Below are 21373 nucleotides of genomic sequence, written 5' to 3'. Positions count from 1 at the left end.
ACTGCTTTGTACCTGAAGTGGTTTAACCAGGCGTGTTACATTAAGCCTGAGTACTTTAATTGTTGCTTTCTCTGGGGAGTATCCTGTAACAGCACCTATGAACCTTGGCAGCTTTCTTTTCTGTGTGAACTGTGACTGAAAATATTCCAGTGAAACTCCTGAGGGACTGTCTGGGCCCCAGCATGGCAGAGCTTTTTGTCTTGACATTCTGTGGACATGCAGTGTGATCTCAGGACAGTCATCTCCAGCTAAATCAGTAAGGAGGGAGAGAAGAGCCTCACTGCAGCAAGGGTCAATCAGTGTTGTGCTGTGGAGGTGAAGCTGCGAACCTCTGGGAGACGTGAACAGAGCTATGGATGCCATCAGGCCAGCAAAACACCCCAACAGCAATCAGTGAGCATGTTCCTTGCTGCTTCCAGTGTCCTATATGAGACTTACTGCTAAAAAATGGGTGATGTTATTGGAGTGCTGTTATTCATATGTTTGTATGAGGTTTAAGAAGGACGAGTCTCTTGACCTTGTGCCACACCAAGCCCAGGCCCCGCTCCAGGCTGGGCCAGAGGGGCTGGAAAGCTGCTGGAGGGAAACGGCCTGGGGTGGTTGGTGCCAGCAGTTGAACAGGAGCCAGCAGCGTGCCCAGGGGGGCAAGAAGGCCGAGGGCATCCTGGCTTGGATCTGAAATGGTGTAGCAGCACCGGGGCAGTGATTGTGCTGAGGGAACGAGGATGTTCAGCCTGCAGAAGAGGAGGCTGAGGGGAGACAGGAGCGCACTCTGCAACTCCCTGACAGGAGGCTGTGGTGAGGTGGGGGTTGGTGTCTTTTCCAAAGCAGCGAGTGACAGGACAAGAGGAAATGGCCTCACGTTGCCCCAGGAGAGGCTTAAATTAGAGATTAGAGAGAACTTTTTCCCTGAGAGGGTTGTCAGCCGCTGGTGCCAGGCTGCCCAGGGAGGTGGAGGAATCCTCATCCCTGGAGGGGTCCCAGAGCTGTGGAGCTGAGGTGCTGAGGGCCATGGGTTAGTGGTGGGCTGGGCAGGGTGAGGGGAGGGCTGGGACTTGATCTTAAAGGTGTTTTCCAACTAAAATGATTTTATGATTCCCTGATTCTATATGAAAAATTGACTCAAATGGACACAAATGGAAAATCAGACTGAAGAAAGACCCTTGATACAGTGAATTGTGATTTGCTTTTAAGGAATTTCTCCAGGTGGTGGACTCTTTGTTTGAAAGCAGCTGTGGGATCTCCATCTCTGTCTCGGTTCAGGAAGATGATGGATCTTGCTGCTTTCTGCCCAGTATGGGCCTGTGCCCTCACTAATATGTGTTGCCTCTTCGCCTTCTGCTCTTTGTCAGAGGAGCCCTGGTGATTTCTTCCTCCAAATAGCAGCAGTTAATAATACCAGCCCCTAAACTGACTCTGGCAGGTTAATGGGAATACCACTTCCCCCCTTCCTTCTCTTTTCTCTGCCTGCCAAGCTCTCTCTGGCTTGAGTAATACCTAAGCCAGGCAGGAGGTCTCCAGCATCGCACGCTTGGCCGCACGCCTTGGGCGCTGCGTGCTCTGCTTGTCCTACCAGCTTTGATTTGGAGATGTGTAAAGCCTCAGACGTGCTTAACATGAAAAAAGGGTTTTATTTGCACAAAGCAAAAGGATTAAGGTGTGGATATGGGACAGGAAATGTAAAGACACCTAGAAAGCAAGCAGAAAGCGAGTTTAAGCTTGAACCCTGCATTACACAAGCTCGTTGTTTTGCATAATATTTTTGTTGGGTTTTGCTGTAACTCACCCCAGAGAGTACTCCTCATTCCAGGTATGCTACATTGGTTTAAGTGATAATCCAATGTTATGGATTATTTGAGGGTGTCTGGCCTTGGCTGGCTGGCCCCAGGGCTAGCCCATGTAGACAGGGATAAACACATCACTAAATCTGGCTACTTCAGAGTTACTCTGAGCAACCTGAGCATGGGAAATCCTCTCATCACAATTTCCTTCTTGCTTCCGTCTCCAGGAGTCCTCCACCTTCACTTTTGCTTCAGGTGCATGCTAAGGACTCTATTTTTTTTCATTCCCATATTATTTTGCAGAAGGTGTCCTGTGTGCAGTGTGTCTGTGCAGAAATTGTGTGGCACTTGCCAATCTTCTGAAGTTTGATCTTTATTTTTGCCTTTTCTCTCTTCATTCTCATTGTAAACATTATTTTCTACTGTGCTTTTTTTTAAGTTATTGTTTTTAATCAATCTGGCTTTCCTCCCCTCCTGCATTTTCTGGACCGATGTGAAACTGTCAGTCATCTATTTTGAAGTATGCACTGTATTTCTGGTATTTCTGTCTTACCAAATATCCCAGCTTCCAGCCTTCAGGGAGTTTCGTTAGGGGTGAAGTACTTTATAGAGACTGAAGTCTTGAGCATGGGAAGTGCTCAGGTGTTGTGATGTCTCACCCAGCCCCGCCACTGTAAACTGGTCAAGTGTAAGGACCTGTCACAGGCATTGCTCTGGCGTCTTGAAATGTGTTTTACCTTTCTTACCCTTCTCTCACAACCTCTGCAAGTGATTGAGAGATAGGCCATACTTGACAAAGCTGGAGATGCCCACTGTTTTAATTAAAAGCCCAGGCTTTGAGAGGTCCATAACTCACCGTGTTAATTTGGAGAAAGCTGGAACTTGGCAGGTGCTGAAGCAATTTCAGAATCCAGTCTGAGGGCTTCTCATCTAACAGTGGCAGCAGGAGGTGTTATTTCCTAGCAGTAAGGCTCAGTGCTCTAATTCCTTCAGTTAATCTTGTGTGTTTGGAAGCTTCACTGCTGGTGACAGTGATCCATCTCCCAAGGGTCTGTCTTCTCAGAGTCCAGAGATTTTGTGTTTAAGTGTCTCGGCCACAGGCCAGAATGATTAGTGAATTAATTGATGCAAAATCCCTCTCAATAGAATCTGAAAAGCAAAATAAGGAAGAGTTTCCATGTGATTAATTTTCTGTCATCAAGATTGCTTTTAAAATTTGTGGCTAAAGCAGGAGATCTGTGATCTCTTCAAAATGAATATGTCCTTTCTGAAGGGGACAGTGGTGTTGCATTTGACTGGTAAAATGCAGCAACTAGGGAAGTGCATCAGGAGGAGAGAAAACAAGGTGATCCATGGTCTTTCTGTTCCAGGCTAGAAATGCACCAGTAAGGTCGTTAAGTGGCAGGAGAGGGCTGAGACTGGGGCGTCAGGTTTGAGGTGACCAAACTTCTTTCAGGTGGCTTGATCCATGTTGAGGGTAGAGGTGAGAGACCCCTTGGTATATGAGTTTCATATTTTGACTCACTCATAGAATCACAGAATGGTAGGGGTTGGAAGGGACATTTAGAGATCACCCAGTCCAACCCCCCCTGCAGAAGCAGATTCACCTAGACCAGGTCTCATACTCATGGCTCCAAACACTTTATTTTGGGGAAATAATACCTGGCATGCAGACTTATCCTGTGTATTCTTTACTTTCAGATGGTCCTACCACGACTTTGTCAGTAGATATCGTGTTCTTATGAAGACGAGAGATCTCTCTAAGAGTGATAAAAAGCAGATTTGTCAGACCCTGTTGGAAGACCTGATTAAGGTGAGCTGGGACCACATCTTTAACAATGGTTATTACAGTATGGAACCTCGTGGCTTTGGGATGATCTGGATTGCTCTTCCTGCCCCTAATTCACCTACTGCTCATGCGTGTTGTTGAAGCCTGGGGCATTCTGCAAAATTAGATAGTTCCTTGTGAGACTATCAAAAGCAGGCATGATATGGGATCTCTTGATTACAGTCAAGCTGAACATCCCATTTGAGTGCTGGTGAAGCCAGAGTTCACTCCCATTGGCGCTCATGGATGTGAACAACTGGCCACGTTTAGAAAGTTCATCCCTGCAGCCCCTCCTTCTGGTTTTGGCTGCCCATAGCTGGAACACATCTTAAAAGCCCAGCTTTGGACAACGTAGTGAACTGTGATCAATCATTAAGTCCCTGTTTGCAAAAACAAGGAAGAGAAAAATGCAATAAATATCTTAATCTGGATGTGTGGGAGGCTTGTAATAGCCACCAATGTGTAGAAAAAGCATCCCATAGATTGGGACATTTTTCTCTTGAGCAAGTAAGTTTTGACACTTCTCCTGGCCAAAACCTTACTGCTCAGACTCATGTGCATTGCATTTAAATTGCAAATGTGCACATAGAGGTTTCTTTCTGTTGTCTTCCTCTTAATGAGCACAGAATGCCCACAGCACCTCAGCCAGATTTTAATTTTTGATCTGTTTTCGTTATGAGATTTTGAGGATTTTAATCAATTGGGTTCCTCATTTTAAAAGGAGGGAGGATCTCAATAATATTTACATGTGTCTAAATGATGGGTGTCAGGAGACTGGGGCAGCACTTTTCTCTGTGGTATCTAGCAAGAGGACAGGGGGTGATGGGATGAAGCTGGAACACAAAAAGTTCCACTTAAACATAAGAAAAAACTATTTCACTGTGAGGGTGAAGAAGCCCTGGCCCAGGCTGCCCAGGGAGGGATGTGGAGACTCCTTCTTTGGAGGGCTTCAAGACCCGCCTGGACATATTCCTATGTGACCTGATCTAGGTGGGACCTGCTTCTGCAAGGAGGTTGGACTGGATGATCTCTAAAGATCCCTTCCAAACCCCTACCATTCTATGGTTTTGAGATTCTATGATTCTCTCTGCAAAAGCTGTTGTCCTTGTGCACCAAGTGTTTCCCTTGCAGAGGGAAGGGCAGAGCCATTTGCTGTGCATGTATGGCTTTGCAGAGATAACCCTTAGTCTTTTGAAGATAGAAATCTTTCCTTCAAGTCCTCTGATGTTGCATTGTTCTGTTTAACTTGGAAAAAAAAAATCCCCCAAAACAATTAAAAAAACCATAACCCAAAACCCCCCAAACCAAAAAACCATCTCAAATCTGTGTGACTATATGTAACTTAACACTGAGTACAGCGCTGTATTCCTCAGTGGGTATATAGAAGCTCAGGTAGTTTGGAGTCTAATAGTATCATCACAAGAGATGTGAGCTGAGCTGATAAATTTTAATACAAGTGGGTTTGGGTCTTTTTTTGGTGATGTGTATCTATTGAGCAACATAGACTGAAAAAAACAATTAAAATGAATGTTTGCCTTAATTAAATGTGGTTTCCTTTATGCTTTTGAAAAGGATCCAGGCAAGTTCCAGCTTGGACGTACCAAGATCTTTTTCCGTGCAGGCCAGGTGGCATATCTGGAGAAACTGCGAGCAGATAAGTTCAGAGCTGCCACAATCATGATTCAGAAGATGGTGAGGGGTTGGCTGCAGAGAGTCAAGTACAAAAGGATGAGACGAGCTGCAGTCGTCATCCAGCGCTGCACGCGTGGGCACCTAGCACGGAGGTGGGTCTGAGGAAGAGCTGGCTGGGAGGTCAAGTGGAAAACCACTTCTGGGAACTTGATTTCTCAATCTGTTCCATCCTGTAGGCCCTATATTTAGGTTTTAAATGAGAAACGTTCAAAATGTTCTGTGTGGGCTGTTGCCTTTCACTGTCGTGGTAGCAGCGTGAACAATGAGTCCTGCTTTTACTGGGCTGAAAGTTTCTGTGCTGAAGTCAGGACTCATTCCTGGCTCCTCTATCCAGCCTTATTCAGAGGCAAGAGATGAAAGTTCTTTGCCTCAGTTTGATTTCATATCTGTGTTGATTAAATTTCTAGGTACTGGGCCCATAGCATAGTCAGCTGGGCTGTAATCAGGTGGTTCTGAGATACTTAGGTGGAAGTGTTTCACAGAACTAGTATTTTTCTGGGACTACTTCTGGCAAAGGACATTTGGATGGGCCAGTGAGCACTTTACTAGTCGGTATGCACCCCTCTTCTGCAGGGATCAGGTTTGTGCTTTCTTGGTATCTAAGGGGAGTTCTCAGAATTGATTTGCTGTATCCTTTGTAATGAGACAAATCACTTCAAATCTCTGACAGTGAGGCTATTTACAGTACAGGGTAATAGAGCTCGATGATTAACTCTCTGTGTGCAGGAACCTCAAGCTTCCTTGTGCTGGTGGCTTGCTGGGGTTTCAGTAGGAAATGCTGCACTGAAGGGTAAGCTCCTGGCAGCAGGAGTGGGATGGGTATGAGGGGGGAGTAAAGCAGTGTAGTAGCATCCCAACACGGAGGTCACCTTGTGTCTTATGCCCCTTATTCTTGTCAAACACTGCCATTCTCCTGCATCTGGACAAAATGGCTTCAGGTGCTTCACAGATAGGGTTTGAGTCCTTTGAAGTCTGTTTCACAGAGTCACAGAATCCCTGAGTGGTGGGGGTTGGAAGGGCCCTGGAGAGCTCCTCCAGCCCAAATCCTAGTAAAGCAGGTTCCCCTCACTCAGAGGCACAGGTGGGTTTGGAAACCTCCCGAGAAGGAGCCTCCACACCCTCCCTGGGCAGCCTGGGCCAGGGCTCCCTCACCTTAGCACCAAAGGAGTTTCTCCTCCTGTGCCAGGGGCACTTCCCACGCTCCAGCTTGTGCCTGTTACCCCTTGTCCTGTCACTGGCCACCACTGAACAAACACTGGCCCCATCCTCTCGACACCCACCCTTTAGGCATCTGTTAGCATTGATTTGTTTCCCATGTTTTCTGCTTAGAGAAGCCATGGTGTGTTAGTAATGTTTGGTTTTGAGCAGCAATATTCTCCATGGCTCTTGGGTTAGTATCTGCCCATCAGAAGTGCCGCTCTCTAAGCTGTAGCCCAATTAACTCTGCTTGCACTTGGGCAATGTGAGATTCTGTGAGATGCCACCTGTGAGCTACAAGGCTGCTGCATAGTCATAGTTTTTCACTGTAAGGGTGACTGGAACAGGCTGCCCAGGTGGAGGCTCCTTCCTTGGAGGGCTTCAAGACCCACCTGGACACGTTCCTGTGTGACCTGATCTAGGTGGGACCTGCTGCTGCAGTGGGGTTGGACTGGATGATCTCTAAAGGTCCCTTCCAGCCTCCACCATTCTGTGATTCTATGATAGTCACTTCTTCACTCAGATTGCTGGAGGAAGTTTGATTTCTATCAATTAGTGAAGCAACTGAAGATGTTTCATGTTCCTTCCAAGGATTTCCTTTAAATCATTTTGCATTTTGGAAGGACATCAGAGATGCTAACTGAAGAAAGTTAAGGACAAGAGTCAGTAGTTAAGCTGAGCATCTCTGATGTGCTTTCCATCCACACCTACAGGCTTGGTCTCTCTCTTTGACTTTGCATGGGCCAATCATGCAATCACAGAATTATTTTGGTTGGAAAGGAGTCCTCCTTGGGCAGCCTGGGACACTGTCTTACAGCTCTTTAAGTGAAGAAGTTCTTCCCCATGTCCAATCTAAACGTCTCCTGGGGCAATGTGAGGCCATTTCCTCTTGTCCTGTCACTTGTTGCTTTGGAAAAGAGACCAGCCCCCACCTCACAACAACCTCCTGTCAGGGAGTTGCAGAGAGTGCTCCTGTCTCCCCTCAGCCTCCTCTTCTCCAGGCTGAACATCCCCAGGGTCCTCAGCCTTCCTTTGTCCTTGGGTCCTAACGAGGAACCACCGGCCTCGACAAAGGGAATACATAAACCAATCTAATATGGCTCTTTCAGATTTTATGTACTTTTCACTAAATAAAGAAGTGGATCAAATATCTGTGCAATGTTTCATGCTGAGAGCAATATCTGAATCATAAATTCAGCAAAACAAGTTAATTACCTAATTAAATGGAGGTTTTATGGGCATTTATTAACCCGTGTAACAGCAAATTGAACATGATTTCAGTTGGACACTGGGAGCAACGAGGCACAGAATTGACCAGATCCCTCATTATTTACTCTCCCTGAATTGCCTGGGGCTCTGCTCGTGAATATTGCCAAACCAGTGCACACGGGTTTAAATGTCAGATCCATTTGCTGCCATTTCCACTGAGCCCATAGTTAACCCCTGCCACGTTTGCTTTTTATAGTTAGAGGAGCGATGGAGCCAACTTGGACGTTGATTGACTCGAGTATGTAAAGCAGAGAGCTCAAATCCAGGGAAAAAGCTGGAGAAATATTTGTTTTTAATGCTGTTTAGGAATAATGAGGTGTGTTGAATTCTGGTGGCAGGGCTCCTGAGTGCCATGGATGCTGTCTGGTTGCAGTTTAGTTCTCATTGTTCTAACAGAGTCATGGTACCAGCTGCTCTTTTCTTAGCCCTGCTGCTGGGATGGTTTTTCTTGCATGCTACCAAGCTGCTTGCAGACAAGAAGTTTTTCTCTCTGTCCAGTTTAGAGCTTATTACAACGGAAAGGAGAGTTTAATTTCACTGCTAACGTTTTGCCTGTGCCTTGCAGACTTGCTGAGCACCTGAGGAGGGTGAGAGCTGCCATCATCCTCCAGAAGCAGTACCGCATGCTGCGCATCCTCCGAGCTTTCCAGAGGGTCCGCAACGCCACCATCACCATCCAGGCTTTTGCTCGGGGCATGTTTGTCAGGAGGATTTATCGCAAGGTATGAGTCCACAGAATGTCTTTGCATTAGAAAAGAGGAGGAGGAGGAGCCTTTGTGTTTACCTCTCGTGGAATAGCATGGTGATATATTCTTTGTCCCTGTGCTGGGCCCTGGGGAGGCTGCAGCTCCAGGGCTGTGTTCAGTGTTGGGCCCCTCACTCACTGCCACAGGGACACTGAGGGGCTGCAGCGTGGCCAGAGCCGGGCACAGAGCTGGGGAAGGGGCTGGAGCACAAGGGTGCTGGGGAGGGGCTGAGGGAACAAGGATGTTGAGCCTGGAGAAGAGGAGGCTGAGGGGAGACAGGAGCACTCCCAGGCAGGAGGTTGTAGTGAGGTGGAGGCTGTTCTCCTTTCCAAAGGAGATTTAGATTGGAGATGGGAAACAATTTCATGCCCCAAGGGCTGTCCAACCCTGTCCCAGGGCAGTGGTGCAGTCCTCATCCCTGGAGGGACTCAAAGGCCATGTAGCTGTGGGGCTGAGTGACATGGGTTAGTGGTGAGCTTGGCAATGTGAGGTGGGGGGTTGGACTTGATGTTCTTAAAGGTCTTTTCCAACCAGAACATTATATGATTCTATGATATTTATTGTGGCCATGTTAATGTTTTACAAAGCCAGCAGCCTCTGGTGTTTTTGGAGAGCACATGGTGAAAGTGAGCATTGCCATTTAAAGCTCTGCAAGCAAACATCATGTTGGCAGCAGCACCTCAGCAGAGCAGCTGAATGAAGTTGGTCATTCAGATGCTGGAAGGCACTGCAAATGTCATCTGATCTAACCCATACTCTGCACAAACCTACCTGGAAAACCAGATTGGTGTCAGAGCTGTGCTGCAGGTGCCATTCCCAGACTGGTGGGAAGACCAATAGGTCTGTTGTAGAATGAGATAAAGTTACTGATGTAAACCCTCTAATTAGTTCTCTCCATTACCTTTCTGTGTTAAATCAAGAGCTGAAAGCAAGGAAGTAAAAGTTTGATGATAGCAAGTGATACAGTGAGAAATGGTCCATCAGGAAACTGAGAACAGCTTTGGGAAACCTTCTGTCCACTCCTCAGATCCAACCTTGCTTTGGTAGTCACCTAAATGTATTCCTAATTATGATCATATTGATACTTAAAATCAGAGGCACAATGAGCCAGGATGGGACAGTCTACTCCTGGAAATGATGGATGACATCTGGGCACCTGGGTGACCCATCAGAGAGATCAAGGATGTTCTCCAGAGCAGAGCAGGGCTGCAGGTTATGCTCCATGAGGTCAGGTCATGCCCAGTGCCCACTAAGGCTTTGCTGTGAAGCTGAGACAGATCCCTAAGGCAGTGCAGTGGGGTTTCTTCTAGCTCTTTGGGCACCACCAGCTTTCTCTATCTATATTAATGTCAATGCTGGAGAGACACAAAGCTTATTTCAGAGTAACTGCTGCTGCATACTGAGTTCATATAATCCCTCTATTCTGAATTAAAATTCACAAGTGCAAAGAAAGCCTTTGGGTCAAACAGAAGAGTTTTAAGAGAAGCTGATGTGGTACATTTTCTGATACAGCTTCTCCCAAACTAATAGCAGCAAGGTGTTTTGTAATCTTCAAATTCTCCTTCTATTTCTTTCCACATAATACTGCAGCATAGACCAACCTAAGAAAGTTATTAACAATGTGCTGTTTGCGTCTCTAACATGTCAGCCATCAGTTTTAGAAGAAGGAATTCTACTGGAAGGATCACTGTAAATTATTGTGGAGAAATCCAGTGCACACGTGCCAGAAGTTTCATAAAACCAGAGATAGGTTTCTAGAAATTGAATCACACAAGAGGACTGGCTGCAGGCTGTAATGACAGGACTGCAGGATTTTTGAAGGTTATCCACATGATAAGAAATCCCACCAGGACAGCATTTATCTGCAGTGTAAATTATCATAATGCAGGGGTGGAACACAGTCAAGAAAAAAAAGATCTACAAACCTGTTGTGATGTGAGTTCCGTCTGATGCTGGAGGGACAGGGAGTTTATTGCAAAGTGTGGGTTACTCTGTTAATGGCTATTTGTTCTGATAGCTGTGGAGCTTGTGTGTCTGGATACTATGCCAAGGTAGTCCATGAAATGTCAGTTGAGCCCAGATATCCTCTGTCCCCATTGAGTCCCCTGCTCCTCAGCCAGGATATTCCTCCATTTCACTGACCAAGCAGGTCTTGATCCTTTAGAGAGCAGTGTGGCTCCTAAGAGAGGACTGAATGTGTCCTGCCTGCATCAGTTAAGTGCAGTGACTGGAGAAAACCCTCCAGGAGTGGGGATTGAAATACCCCTTCTTATCTAAGAAAGAGGGTGCAAAATAAACAGCTTCTACCTCCAGCCATCACCCTCTGCCACAACACCTGCTTGGAGTGTCTGCCCTTCCAAAGGCAGAATGGGAAGTGTGGAGTACGACGTTGCAGCCGAACCAGGGCTGCTGCTGCCCTTCTCTCCCTTGATAGTCCCATTTCTGCTCATGTTTTGTAGATGCTTGAGGAGCACAAGGCCACCATCCTGCAGAAGTTTGCTCGTGGCTGGCTGGCGCGCACTCGCTTCCGCCGGGTCAGGGGTGCCACCATCGTTCTGCAGTGCTACTACCGACGCATGAAGGCCAGGCAGCAGCTGAAGGCACTGAAGATCGAGGCTCGCTCAGTACAGCACCTGAAGAAGCTCAACGTTGGCATGGAGAACAAGGTGGTCCAGCTGCAAAGGAAGCTCAATGAGCAGGTACGTTCTGAGCTGCAGTGGAACAAGTGTAGTCCTGCTTCTGCTTTGCCTCCCTTCTGTGGTGCATCCGAGGAAGGATATTGTGTTCCCATGATGTCTGGGAAGGATGTCATAGTGATGGCAGCCTTCTGCTGCTGCTGGCCAGGCACTTGTAAGGGCGAGACACCTCCAGATGCCCTTGGGTCTCCACCATGCCAGCTAAAGAGCTTCCTCAGTAAGCTGCAGAAGCTGCATTGTCATTGCTTTGAGAACTACACAGAAAGCCTTTAGGGAGGAAAATAAAATGACAATTTTGAAAGCTGATGCCTGAAAACCCAAGCCAGCCCCACGTGAGATCCTTGTGTCAAAGAGGCTTTGGGCTGGATCGTTCCATTACGCTTTCTGCTTTGCAAGCACTGAGGATGCAGTGTCTGTCTCAGTTTGTGGCGCTGAACTGCATTTATTTTCACATCACCTGGTAGGTAAATTGGGTACATAGTCATTTTGCAAAGTAGTTTGAGCATGTTTGTGTTGGCAAGAACCATGATGAGGGGTGAGGTGATGGATGTAAGTGCTAGATGCCTGCCTGGCTTGATGATCTCACTGTTATGACTTGATCCCAGAGGGATCTTCATCAATTTCTAGTTGTGCTTAGCTGCAGAATAACGGTTTTATTACACACTTAGGAGGAGCAGTTTCCCACATATTAACAAGTGTGCAATTTACTCTCATAAATGCCCTCTGTTTTGCATCCCAGTGCTGTACAAGGACTTCAGGGATGAGTCTAGGAAATGCTGCTTACAACCCAGTTGTTACCCACTAATATTGGTGATGAAACCCATATCCACTTGTATCCTTAAACAGCCTTGTTGATGGAAGGAGATACATTTCTTCCTAAGTCAGGATACCTACTTCATTTTATTACCAGTAAATAATAACTGCAGTTTATCCTTGTGTTCTGGGTGTTGCCAGGACTGCTTGAACATCACACACAGTTTCCTTGGTGCCTTAAATCTCTCCTGTCTCTGTGTAATACGAGAGGTCCTGCCACAAAGGAGATGAGAAATGCCTCTGCGTTGGCTCAGATACTGCACAGTCAAGACACTCAGGGATTTCACAGAATCATTTTGATTGCAAAAGCCCTTTAAGTAACTCAAGTCCAACCATTCCCCCAGCACTGCCACAGCCACCACTAACCCATGTCCCTCAGCCCCACAGCTGCATGGCTTTGGGATCCCTCCAGGGATGGTGACTCCACCACTGCCCTGGGCAGCCTGCGACAGAGCTGGACAACACTTTTAGGGAAGAAATCATTCCCCATGTCCAATCTAAACCTCTCTGGTGCAACTTGAGGCCATTTCTTCTTGTCCTGTCGTTTCTAGCTTGGAAGCAGAGGCCGTTTCCTATCCCCAGGCCACAACCTCCTGTCAGGGAGCTGTAGAAAGTGATTTGCATTATTGCCGGCCACTTTCACTCTGTAGTAGTTGGTTGCAGAGCATGCACTGGGTAGAGTCTAATTTTTAAGCCACAGCCATGTAACTTTAAAATGCCTGCTCACGTACTGAGATTTTGCAGACAAACCTCAGCTTATGAGTGGAAAACTTGAGGCATGAAGTTTTCTCTTATGTATATATATTTGAAACCTGTTTGATAGGACTCTTCACCTGGAGTGTACTTGTTGGAATTAAACAGGATGAGTCATTTGAAATCCACATGTTTGGGCTTAACCCATACAATGAACACGAATGCCTGTGTTACATCTGCTGAGCTGATGGACTTGCCTTGCTATTAACTGCTAGGAAAAGTGTGGGGATGGAACAACGATCCTTGGTTAATATTTGGGTTCATCTTAGATAGAGACAAAGTCTCCTCTACAACTCCCTGACACTTCTCCAAGTGAGAGGAAAAGAGGAAATGGCCTTGAGTTGCACCAGGAGAGGTTTAGGTTGCACATGAGTCAGAACTGTTTCCCTGAGAGGGTTGTCAGCCCCTGTGCCAGGCTGCCAAGGGAGGTGGGGGAGTCCCCAGCTCTGGAGGGATCCCAAAGCTGTGTACCTGAGGTGCTGAGGGGCGTGGGTTAGTGGTGGGCGGGGCAGGGTGAGGGGAGGGCTGGGACTCAATCATCTTAAAGGTCTTTTCCAACTGAAATGATTCTATGATTCCATATTGACTTTCCTGTCATGGATTATGAGAGCAGCAGAAGGGTCTGCTTTAGGGAAGGAGACGTGGCGAGCTTTTAAGTAGGCAGAAATCACAGGCTGGAGCTTTTCTTGATCTCCCCTTAGTGTCTGTGCAGATCATTTTGAAGGAGTTACTTCGATGCTTTCTGTGTAACTTTTGCAGGAAAGAATTGCTTCTCTGTGGTAGTCTGTCCTGTGAGCTAATTTTAACCCTCGTTTCAGGAGGGACATGTTTCCCTGGGATGCTTTGGGAGTGCTAATGAGCTACGTTGAAGCTGACTTTCTTTTCAGCGCACTGGCTTATTTTCTGGCAGCACTGAGCTTGTTGCATCGTGGTTTCTCAGAAGTGCCTTGACTTCAGTCCTTGCTAATCTATAAACATGACCTTTCAAAATGCCAATTAACTTTTCAAGAGAAAAAAAAAACCAAGTAACCTGGAGAGCTGCAGATTGTATAATTTTCTTACTAGCCATGGAAGAAAATGGTTCTGTTTCTGTTACTTCAGTGCATGCATGAATGGAGAGATGCAATACCCCTCGTGCCCCTGAGGAAGAAAAGCTCTTTCCTTGCAAACATTGAAACCTGTTATTGTTTGCTAGCCTCAGCTCACGTGTTGTAGCATCCATAACTGGACCTATTTAGTTCAGTTTCTAAATCAGGTGAGGGATTTTTTGCATACACAAGGAAGGTTTAAGTCTGTTCTGCTGCAAAGCACCTGCACTGGACCACTTCTTTCTGTCCACATTGGATCACTTTATTCTTTTCTTTGTTATTTCAGTTAGGTGAGTTCCTTTAAATGTGTGTATGTGTAGTGGTTTTGCCTGGGCCAGGGTTTTGGTAGCAAGGGAGCTGCAGGGGTGTCTTCTTTAAACAAAGAGCTCCCAGAAGCTTCCCCTGTAGCTCACAGGGCTGATGCCAGTCAAGTCTAAGCTGGACTCACAGCTAACCCAGGCCTGGCTAATTAGTGACTGAGGTAACCCCTCTGGAAATAATGTTTGCAGCCAATACTTAGACTCACAGGCAGTTCCCTATACTGCTTCTGCAAGTGCCTGTGAGGATTTATTATGAAGAAAACTGATTTGGGTAACAGTAGTGATGCAGCTGTTGTCCCTGCCGTGGTAGTAAAATAAACTCTATCATAGAGCCTGGGTTGAAACCAAATTTTTTGATATGCACTAATAATTCATTACAAGGGAGGAGAGGAAAAGGTGTTTATATCCCTTGTTTACTTGATTTTCCATTTGAGATTTGTCTTGGTCTTGCTTCAGAGTGCTGAGACTGCAGCAAGAGGGGTGCTTTTGGAGGTCACCTAGAGAAGGGCTGAAAAGATCAGAGCAGTGGTAGAAGGGAATCCTGTGAGCCCCATAAGGAATCTAAAGGAGACTAATCTGAATTCTGGGTGGAGAGTTCAATGTCCCCCACCTTGCCATGTGCTTGTACGGCGGTCTGTCTGGTCTGGAAGAACCTGTGTAGACCTAGGAGACAAAATCCTCAGTTTTGTGGGTGTGGATTAGTTTATTTCAGGTTATAAAGTTATTTGAAACTCTGGAGGTTTTGAAAGCCTGTTACAGACATAGATGATAATTTTTAACATTTCATTTTTTCCTGTCTTGCTGGCTTGGCTCTGGTGAACATCTTAGAGGAAGAAGTTGCACTTCAGGATCTTGTTGTGACTTTGCACCTTTACTTTTTCTCCTGACTAGTGAAAGACTGTATATCAGGACTTCCCTAGGCCACTGACTTTTTTAAATGATACATTTATGTCTTTTAAGATTCTGTCTTCTGGCTCCTTCACCTCAAGCTTTTCTTAGTCTCCACTAAAAGCTTCTGGAAGGAAGGAGCAGTTTCTTACAAGTTGATGTGACTCTGCTGGTGACTAAAGCTCTGAGAAGGAGCAAAAAGCTAAGTAGCAGATTGCCAGTTAATGTTGTCTAAATAACAGGCTTTTGCAAAATGCTTCCCAGCGAGACCCAAACTGGTATTTCTGACAGGTAAGTGAAATATCCAACCAAGTCTCATTTAAGAGTGAGAAGTCCTTTGGATCTATTTTACAGTGCGTGATATGATCCCTGATCCCTAAAACTGTGCTGAAAGCCTTCAAAAAAGAAACTTTAAAAACCAGATGACATTTTGAATGTGAAAAGTTAAATGCCAGACTTTCAATTTGTTCTGCTCTTCTGCTTATCTTCCTGATGTTGGCAAAGCTACCTCTTTAGTGAGGCTCTTGTTCTGTTGTGGGTTCATTGTTTCTGGAGCTGGCTAGTAATGATGTTGTATTAGTCAAGAGTGTAGTTCCTGTTGACTTGGATTTGAACCACAGAAAGCAAAAGAGGCTGCTGAATTTTCAGGTCTCAAAACATGGGAGCAAATCATTGCTAAGTGCTTTAAAAGAGGGAATCTAGAGCAAATAAAAAGGTGATTGAGCCGGCACATGACTTAAAGCTGAGGTTTAGGGAGCTCTTTGTGCTCGGGGCTGCAGCTTTGCTGCAGAACATTGTCAACACAAGTTCCTGTGGGTGTAGAGTTGGGAATAAAAAGGATAAACTGCAAACCCAATGTTACAAGCCAGAAAAAAAAAAAAGAAAATACAAATCAATTACCTTAAGCAGCGTTGCTTGGAAGATGTAATACAAGTGTAGCTTTTCTGGCTTTGTTGCCAGTGCTTCCAAGTGTTGTTTGCCTTTGCTTCAAGAGTAGCATCAACTTAAGAAATGCTTGTAAAATCGTTACTAAAATATTATCGAGCCTTTATTGCAATTTTGAAGTTGTTTTTAGCTTTGTGAGCTTTGTTAGCACATGCGTGGAAGTGTCCGTTGTCAGGAGCCCGTTACCTACCACGCTCAAGGATTTTTGATGGTTGCTTTTGTATTGCTTCAGTGCATTCAGATCTCACTTAATACCTTATTTTCTTCTTTTTGGGATGTTGGCTGCAGAACAAGGAGTACAAACTTCTGAATGAGCAGCTGTCTTCCCTCACCTCAGCCCACTCCTCTGAGGTGGAAAAGCTAAAGAAGGAACTGGTGCAGTATCAGCAGAGCCAGCAGGGTGATGGCAACCAGCTTGTCATGTTGCAAGAAGAGATGGAGCACCTCCGGCTGGAGCTTGAGAAAGTTCAAGGTGAGAAGAAGTCCATGGAAGACAGCTATGTGAAGGAGAAAGACCTCTTGACAAAGGTGAGTGTATTTGTCACAACTCAGCTTCTTTAGGGGGTTGTAGTGTTGAAAGCTTACTCTTCACAAGTCTGAAGAGGAAAGTCTTAACTTCTATTCTTTAGTTGTTGGACCTGTGTGGGGTGCAACGTGTCCCTCCCAAGCAGAGGCACTGCTCCAACACCAGCTAGGCTGGTCATTAGGAGCTTTATGTGATTTGGAGCTTTAACGTGGACTAAAAAGTTTCAATTTTTTCTCTTCCTTCATGCAAACTCCTGTATTTTCTGGGTGTCTTGAGGCGGAGGTGGTCCAACGCCACCACCAGCACACAAGAAAGTGTTCTAGTTGGAGAAAGAGACTTCAGGATATAGAGGGGTTTTTTTTTTGCAAATAGTAAAAAAAGACCTTTAACCTTGAATTTCTTTACTGTTCAGGTTCATTCTGAATAACTTTCCACTCATTCTCACAACCCAAGGTGCTAAGATACGAGTTTAGTTTCCTGCTGCAAATGCTAGTGGCTGTCCAGGTTAAATCTGTGACTCTTTTGTGCATACAATGAAGTGTTTTTGTTGATCTTGCTATTGGAAAGAACTTAGGGCTTTGCTACTCAGTGTGTTACACAGAAAAAGCTGTTTTACAGCTGTTACTCCAGAACAGTTAGCTGTGTTTTTCTTATGGTGGAAGAGTGTCCAGATGAGGTTCTCGGTGGCACTTGACTCTGCAGCCCCTACCCTGGCCAACCTCCTCCTGTGGGTCAGCCCTCAGACAATGGGTTTGAATGGGAAGCTACTGTGTGATCAGATTAACTTAGTGTAAACTGTCACAGCCAGTACACTTTTCAGAGTGTGCTTCTCAACAGGCCATTCAGCCTATACATGTGTTGGGTCTTGACTGGACCAAGAGCGGTCACTCTGCTCTTTCCATGCCTACTGTACCCACACAGGGACCTATGGAATCCATGATTTTCTTTTCTCTGGCATCAAATTAGAAGATCCTTTTTGACACAGGGCTGAGTTCATTAGCTGGCCTCAGCACAGACTTTTAGAGCCCAAAAGAATGCTTTATTTTGAAGGTAGTGCAGCTGGGAAAAAACAAAATGCTTCCCTTTGTTCTTGATTACAAATCCGCTTCGAGCACTCAGAAGAAAGGTTCATTTAACAACCAGGGAAATGCTTTCAAAAAGCATGGAACAAAAGGAAAAGCTTTCCTTTGTTGTAAAAGCACCTACAGCAGAACAAATGCTATGTACTTTACCCTGATAATAAATAGTTTGATTGTAAACACAGTGTTTCTGCTGAACAGTACAGGCTCTCATTTCTGACATGAGGTTTCAATTGCTTCCATTCCTTCCTTGTATTGGGAAGATGAAGACCTGTTTCTTTCCTGGAAGCATTCTTTTAGCCAAAATACATTCTGAAAAGAATTCTTTGAAGAGTGTCATGAAACTATATTCAGGTGAGAAGCACTTTTCACCTTCAGTATCAAGATTATGCCGTGGCCATGGTTGTGGAAAGATGCCTTACCTCTGGAGATGGTACCCAAAGTCATCAGACACTTCTGAGTGAGACTGAGGTGTCACCCTTAATTTTATTAACTTCAGCTCGGGCTGCAGCTTATGCAAATCCATATTAGTTATGACCTTGTTACTGAAAAAGTCCTTTAATCCCTTCCTTGTAGCTGTTTTTTTCTCCAACTCCTTAATTTTAGGATAGCTCTTCTTATTCTGTTTTGTGATAACGTTTAAAACATCAGATGTGGAGTTCCAACAGCTTTTCCTAGGCCTTTCAGTAGCTAATCCTCTTACATGGTGAGCTAGGATGAGTCAAAGCCTGGCCAGGAATTTTATCAGGAAAATCGTAAATGCCATCATCCTTTGCTCACAAGATTGGTAGAGGCCTGGAGCCAGATCTCACAGAATCACAGAATGGTAGGGTTGGCAGAGACATTTGGACATCCAGTCCAACCCTCCTGCAGAAGCAGGTCCCACCTAGATCAGGTCACACAGGAACATGTAGATTTTGAAGACCTCCAGAGAAGGAGCCTCCACACCCTCCCTGGGCAGCCTGGGCCAGGGCTCCCTCACCTCACAGTAACATAGTTCTTCCTCATGTTTAAATGGAACTTTTTGTGATCCAGCTTCATCCCATCACCCCTTGTCCTGTACAACAGAAAAAAGTGCTGCCCCAACCTCCTGACACCCCCCATTTAGATACTTGTAAATATTAATGAGATCTCCCCTCAGTCTCCTCCAGACTAAACAGCCCCAGGTCCCACAGCCCTTCCTCATCAGGAAGATGCTCCAGTCCCCTGATCATCTTGGTGGCCCTGCACTGGCCTCTCTGCAGCAGTTCCCTGTCCCTCTCGAGCTGAGGAGCCCAGAACTGGACACAGGACTCCAGATGAGGCCTCAGCAGGGCAGAGGAGAGGGGGAGCAGAACCTCCCTTGACCTGCTGCCCACACTCTTCTCGATGCCTCAGGATGTCATTGGCTTCTTGCCCATGAGGGCACGTTGCTGCTCATGGTCAGTTTATTATCAACCAGCAGATATTTCCAGTCTAACACTTAAATAAGGGGTGAAGCCATTACAAGTGCTTATTGATCAACAACCTCCATAGAAATCCTTCAAAGCAGGCGCTGTTGCATTTGAAGCACCTTCAAAGAACTATTTCCTGTGGGGAGATGTGCAAGGGGTATCAAAAGTACCAGGTAAGTACCAGAGATGGACTTTGTGCTGCTTGGCCATTGTGTAACCTGCTGTGCTTGCCTCTGCCTGTGGTTAATGGACTGTTCTAATTGTCTTTGAGTTTCAAAACACAAAATCTGAATTCCAGTTTGTTTCTGTTCCATGTGGAAGCAGGAATGCACCAGTCAAGTTAAAATCTCCCCTTAAAAGTGTATCTGTACCCAGTCTGGATTAGAAACATTCATTTGAAGTAATGTAGGATTGAAGAGGTGTATTTGGGTACAGAATATTGCAGTAAAGGCTCAGTTCATGGCACCAGTAGCTCTGCATACCTTAAATGGGGCTTTCTTCACTTTCTGGTTTGATTAAATACCTTGATTCAAGCATACTTGTGTGGAGGACTGAAGTCTGTGCTAGGAATGTGTGCCAGCCCCACTGCCTGTAAATTTCATCTACTGGTGACAACAAAATTATCATACTTGTGCACCAGAAACCTTTATTGTGGTGTGTATTGTTTATCTTTGGCATCCTGAAATTCCTCTGCTGTGTGTTTTCAAAGCTGTGGCTGGAGGATGCGATGGGGACGGGTGTGGGGAATGATGTGACGTCAGGATGATATGTCAGTTTGTTGTTCCACCTGACAGCAGCAGAATCATCCTGCTTAACCACAGCAGTGTGTTTCGCTTCATAATGTAATGGTTCTGTGTTTGGAGATAGCGCTGTTGAATGCATCACAATTCCTGAGGATAACAGTTACAGGGTCGGTTGCCATTAGCATCAGTCCAGCCTTGTAGTTGTGACAAGTGGCCTTGCTTCCTTTTTAATAAAGAGGTAGTTAAAGACAACAGTATTTTGCAGGATTTGTCCTCTTGTTTTTTTAATTTTTGCTATGCAATTGTGGTGTAAGGTGGTATTACAAGCTCCTGTTCTATTACCAAAGGCCCTGGTAATGTATCGCTGTGCTAGAGGTTCTGCAGTAGTGTGAACCACTTACGACCTTGTTTTTGATTTATGATCTATAATCTTACTACATGAAGTAATAAACATGAAGTTAAAAAAGCCTGAACTATTTAGTGTTAATGGTCACGTTCACTGTGTCAGTCTTAACTACTGAAGTGTACGTTGCTGGAAACAACTGGCAGGTTGTTTTTCCCCAACAGCAGTCAGTGTCATGACTTGAAAATAGTGATAAAGCCCATTGAGATGTGGAAATAACCTCTGATTTGATGACCTAATCATAGTGTCATGAACAGGTTGGGTTGGAAGGGATCTTTAAAGGTTATCTGGTTACAGCTTCATGCCCTGAGCAGGGACACCTTCCACTAGCCCAGGTTGCTCCAAGCCCCATCCAACCTGCCCTTGGACACTGCCGGGGATGGGGCAGCCACAGCCTCTCTGAGCAGCCTGTGCCACCCTCACAGGGAACAGCTTCTTCCTGACATCTCATCTAAGTCTCCCCTCTTTCAGTTTGGAGTCATCACTCCTTGTCCTGTCACTCTCTTGTAGAAGGTCCTTCTCCAGCTTTCTTATCGGCCCCTTTAGGGACTGGGGGCTACTCTGAGGTCTCCCTGGAGACTCTGAGCTCTGAGTCTGTCTTTATAGGACACTTGAAAGGGTTTCACTCTTACACCTGTGAGAGAGAAACATAAAGGTAATTCCTACACTTGTAAAAGTTTTGCTCCTGCAGGTTGTGGTTGCCAAGTTCAGCTGCTCAATACTTGGTAATATTCTGCAGAAAACATTAATTTAAGGAAGAAATGCACTCAGGAAAAGTTAGTCTGGATAACTGGCAAAGCACAAGGGGATAGATCTTCTAAACAGCAAAGAAAGCCCAAACAAAGCTCCCTGTCTCCAGCCAGGTGAAAGTAATCCCTCTGCAGGGGCTCTGACCTGCAGCAACCAGTAATTCTTTGCCTTGTTTCGTAGCGCATATCTGACTTGGAAGAAGAGAATGCTCTCCTGAAGCAGGAAAAAGAGGAGCTTAACGACACAATCCTGAGTCAATCTCAAGGTAAGAAAAAATGCTTATAGCGTCATAATGCCTCCATTAAATGTGGAGCTTAACCGTTCCCTCCTGAAACTTGTTTTTCCTGTGCTTTTCCTACCTTGAAAACTGCTAATCTTCCCAAAACTCCCTCCTGGGGCTTTTGTTGTTGTTTTGCTGTGCAG

The 21373-nt window shown here is 45.5% G+C and overlaps 1 protein-coding gene across 2 annotated transcripts in view; it reads left to right on the top strand.

Moving 5' to 3' along the window:
• Window positions 1-21373, top strand: part of MYO5B (myosin VB) — a 167976-nt gene that overhangs the window by 106657 nt on the left and 39946 nt on the right. For both annotated transcript variants that reach the window (XM_062017889.1, XM_062017888.1), the window contains 6 exons: window positions 3483-3594; window positions 5182-5393; window positions 8333-8489; window positions 10973-11212; window positions 16305-16544; window positions 21131-21215. In XM_062017889.1, coding sequence (XP_061873873.1) covers window positions 3483-3594; window positions 5182-5393; window positions 8333-8489; window positions 10973-11212; window positions 16305-16544; window positions 21131-21215 — 1046 coding nt within the window. The remainder of the gene's footprint in view (window positions 1-3482; window positions 3595-5181; window positions 5394-8332; window positions 8490-10972; window positions 11213-16304; window positions 16545-21130; window positions 21216-21373) is intronic.

This window comes from Colius striatus, chromosome Z (genome assembly GCF_028858725.1).
Source record: "Colius striatus isolate bColStr4 chromosome Z, bColStr4.1.hap1, whole genome shotgun sequence".
Lineage (NCBI taxonomy): Eukaryota > Metazoa > Chordata > Aves > Coliiformes > Coliidae > Colius > Colius striatus.
Note: the sequence above shows the minus strand (reverse complement) of the source record. Positions and strands in the feature narration are given on the sequence as shown.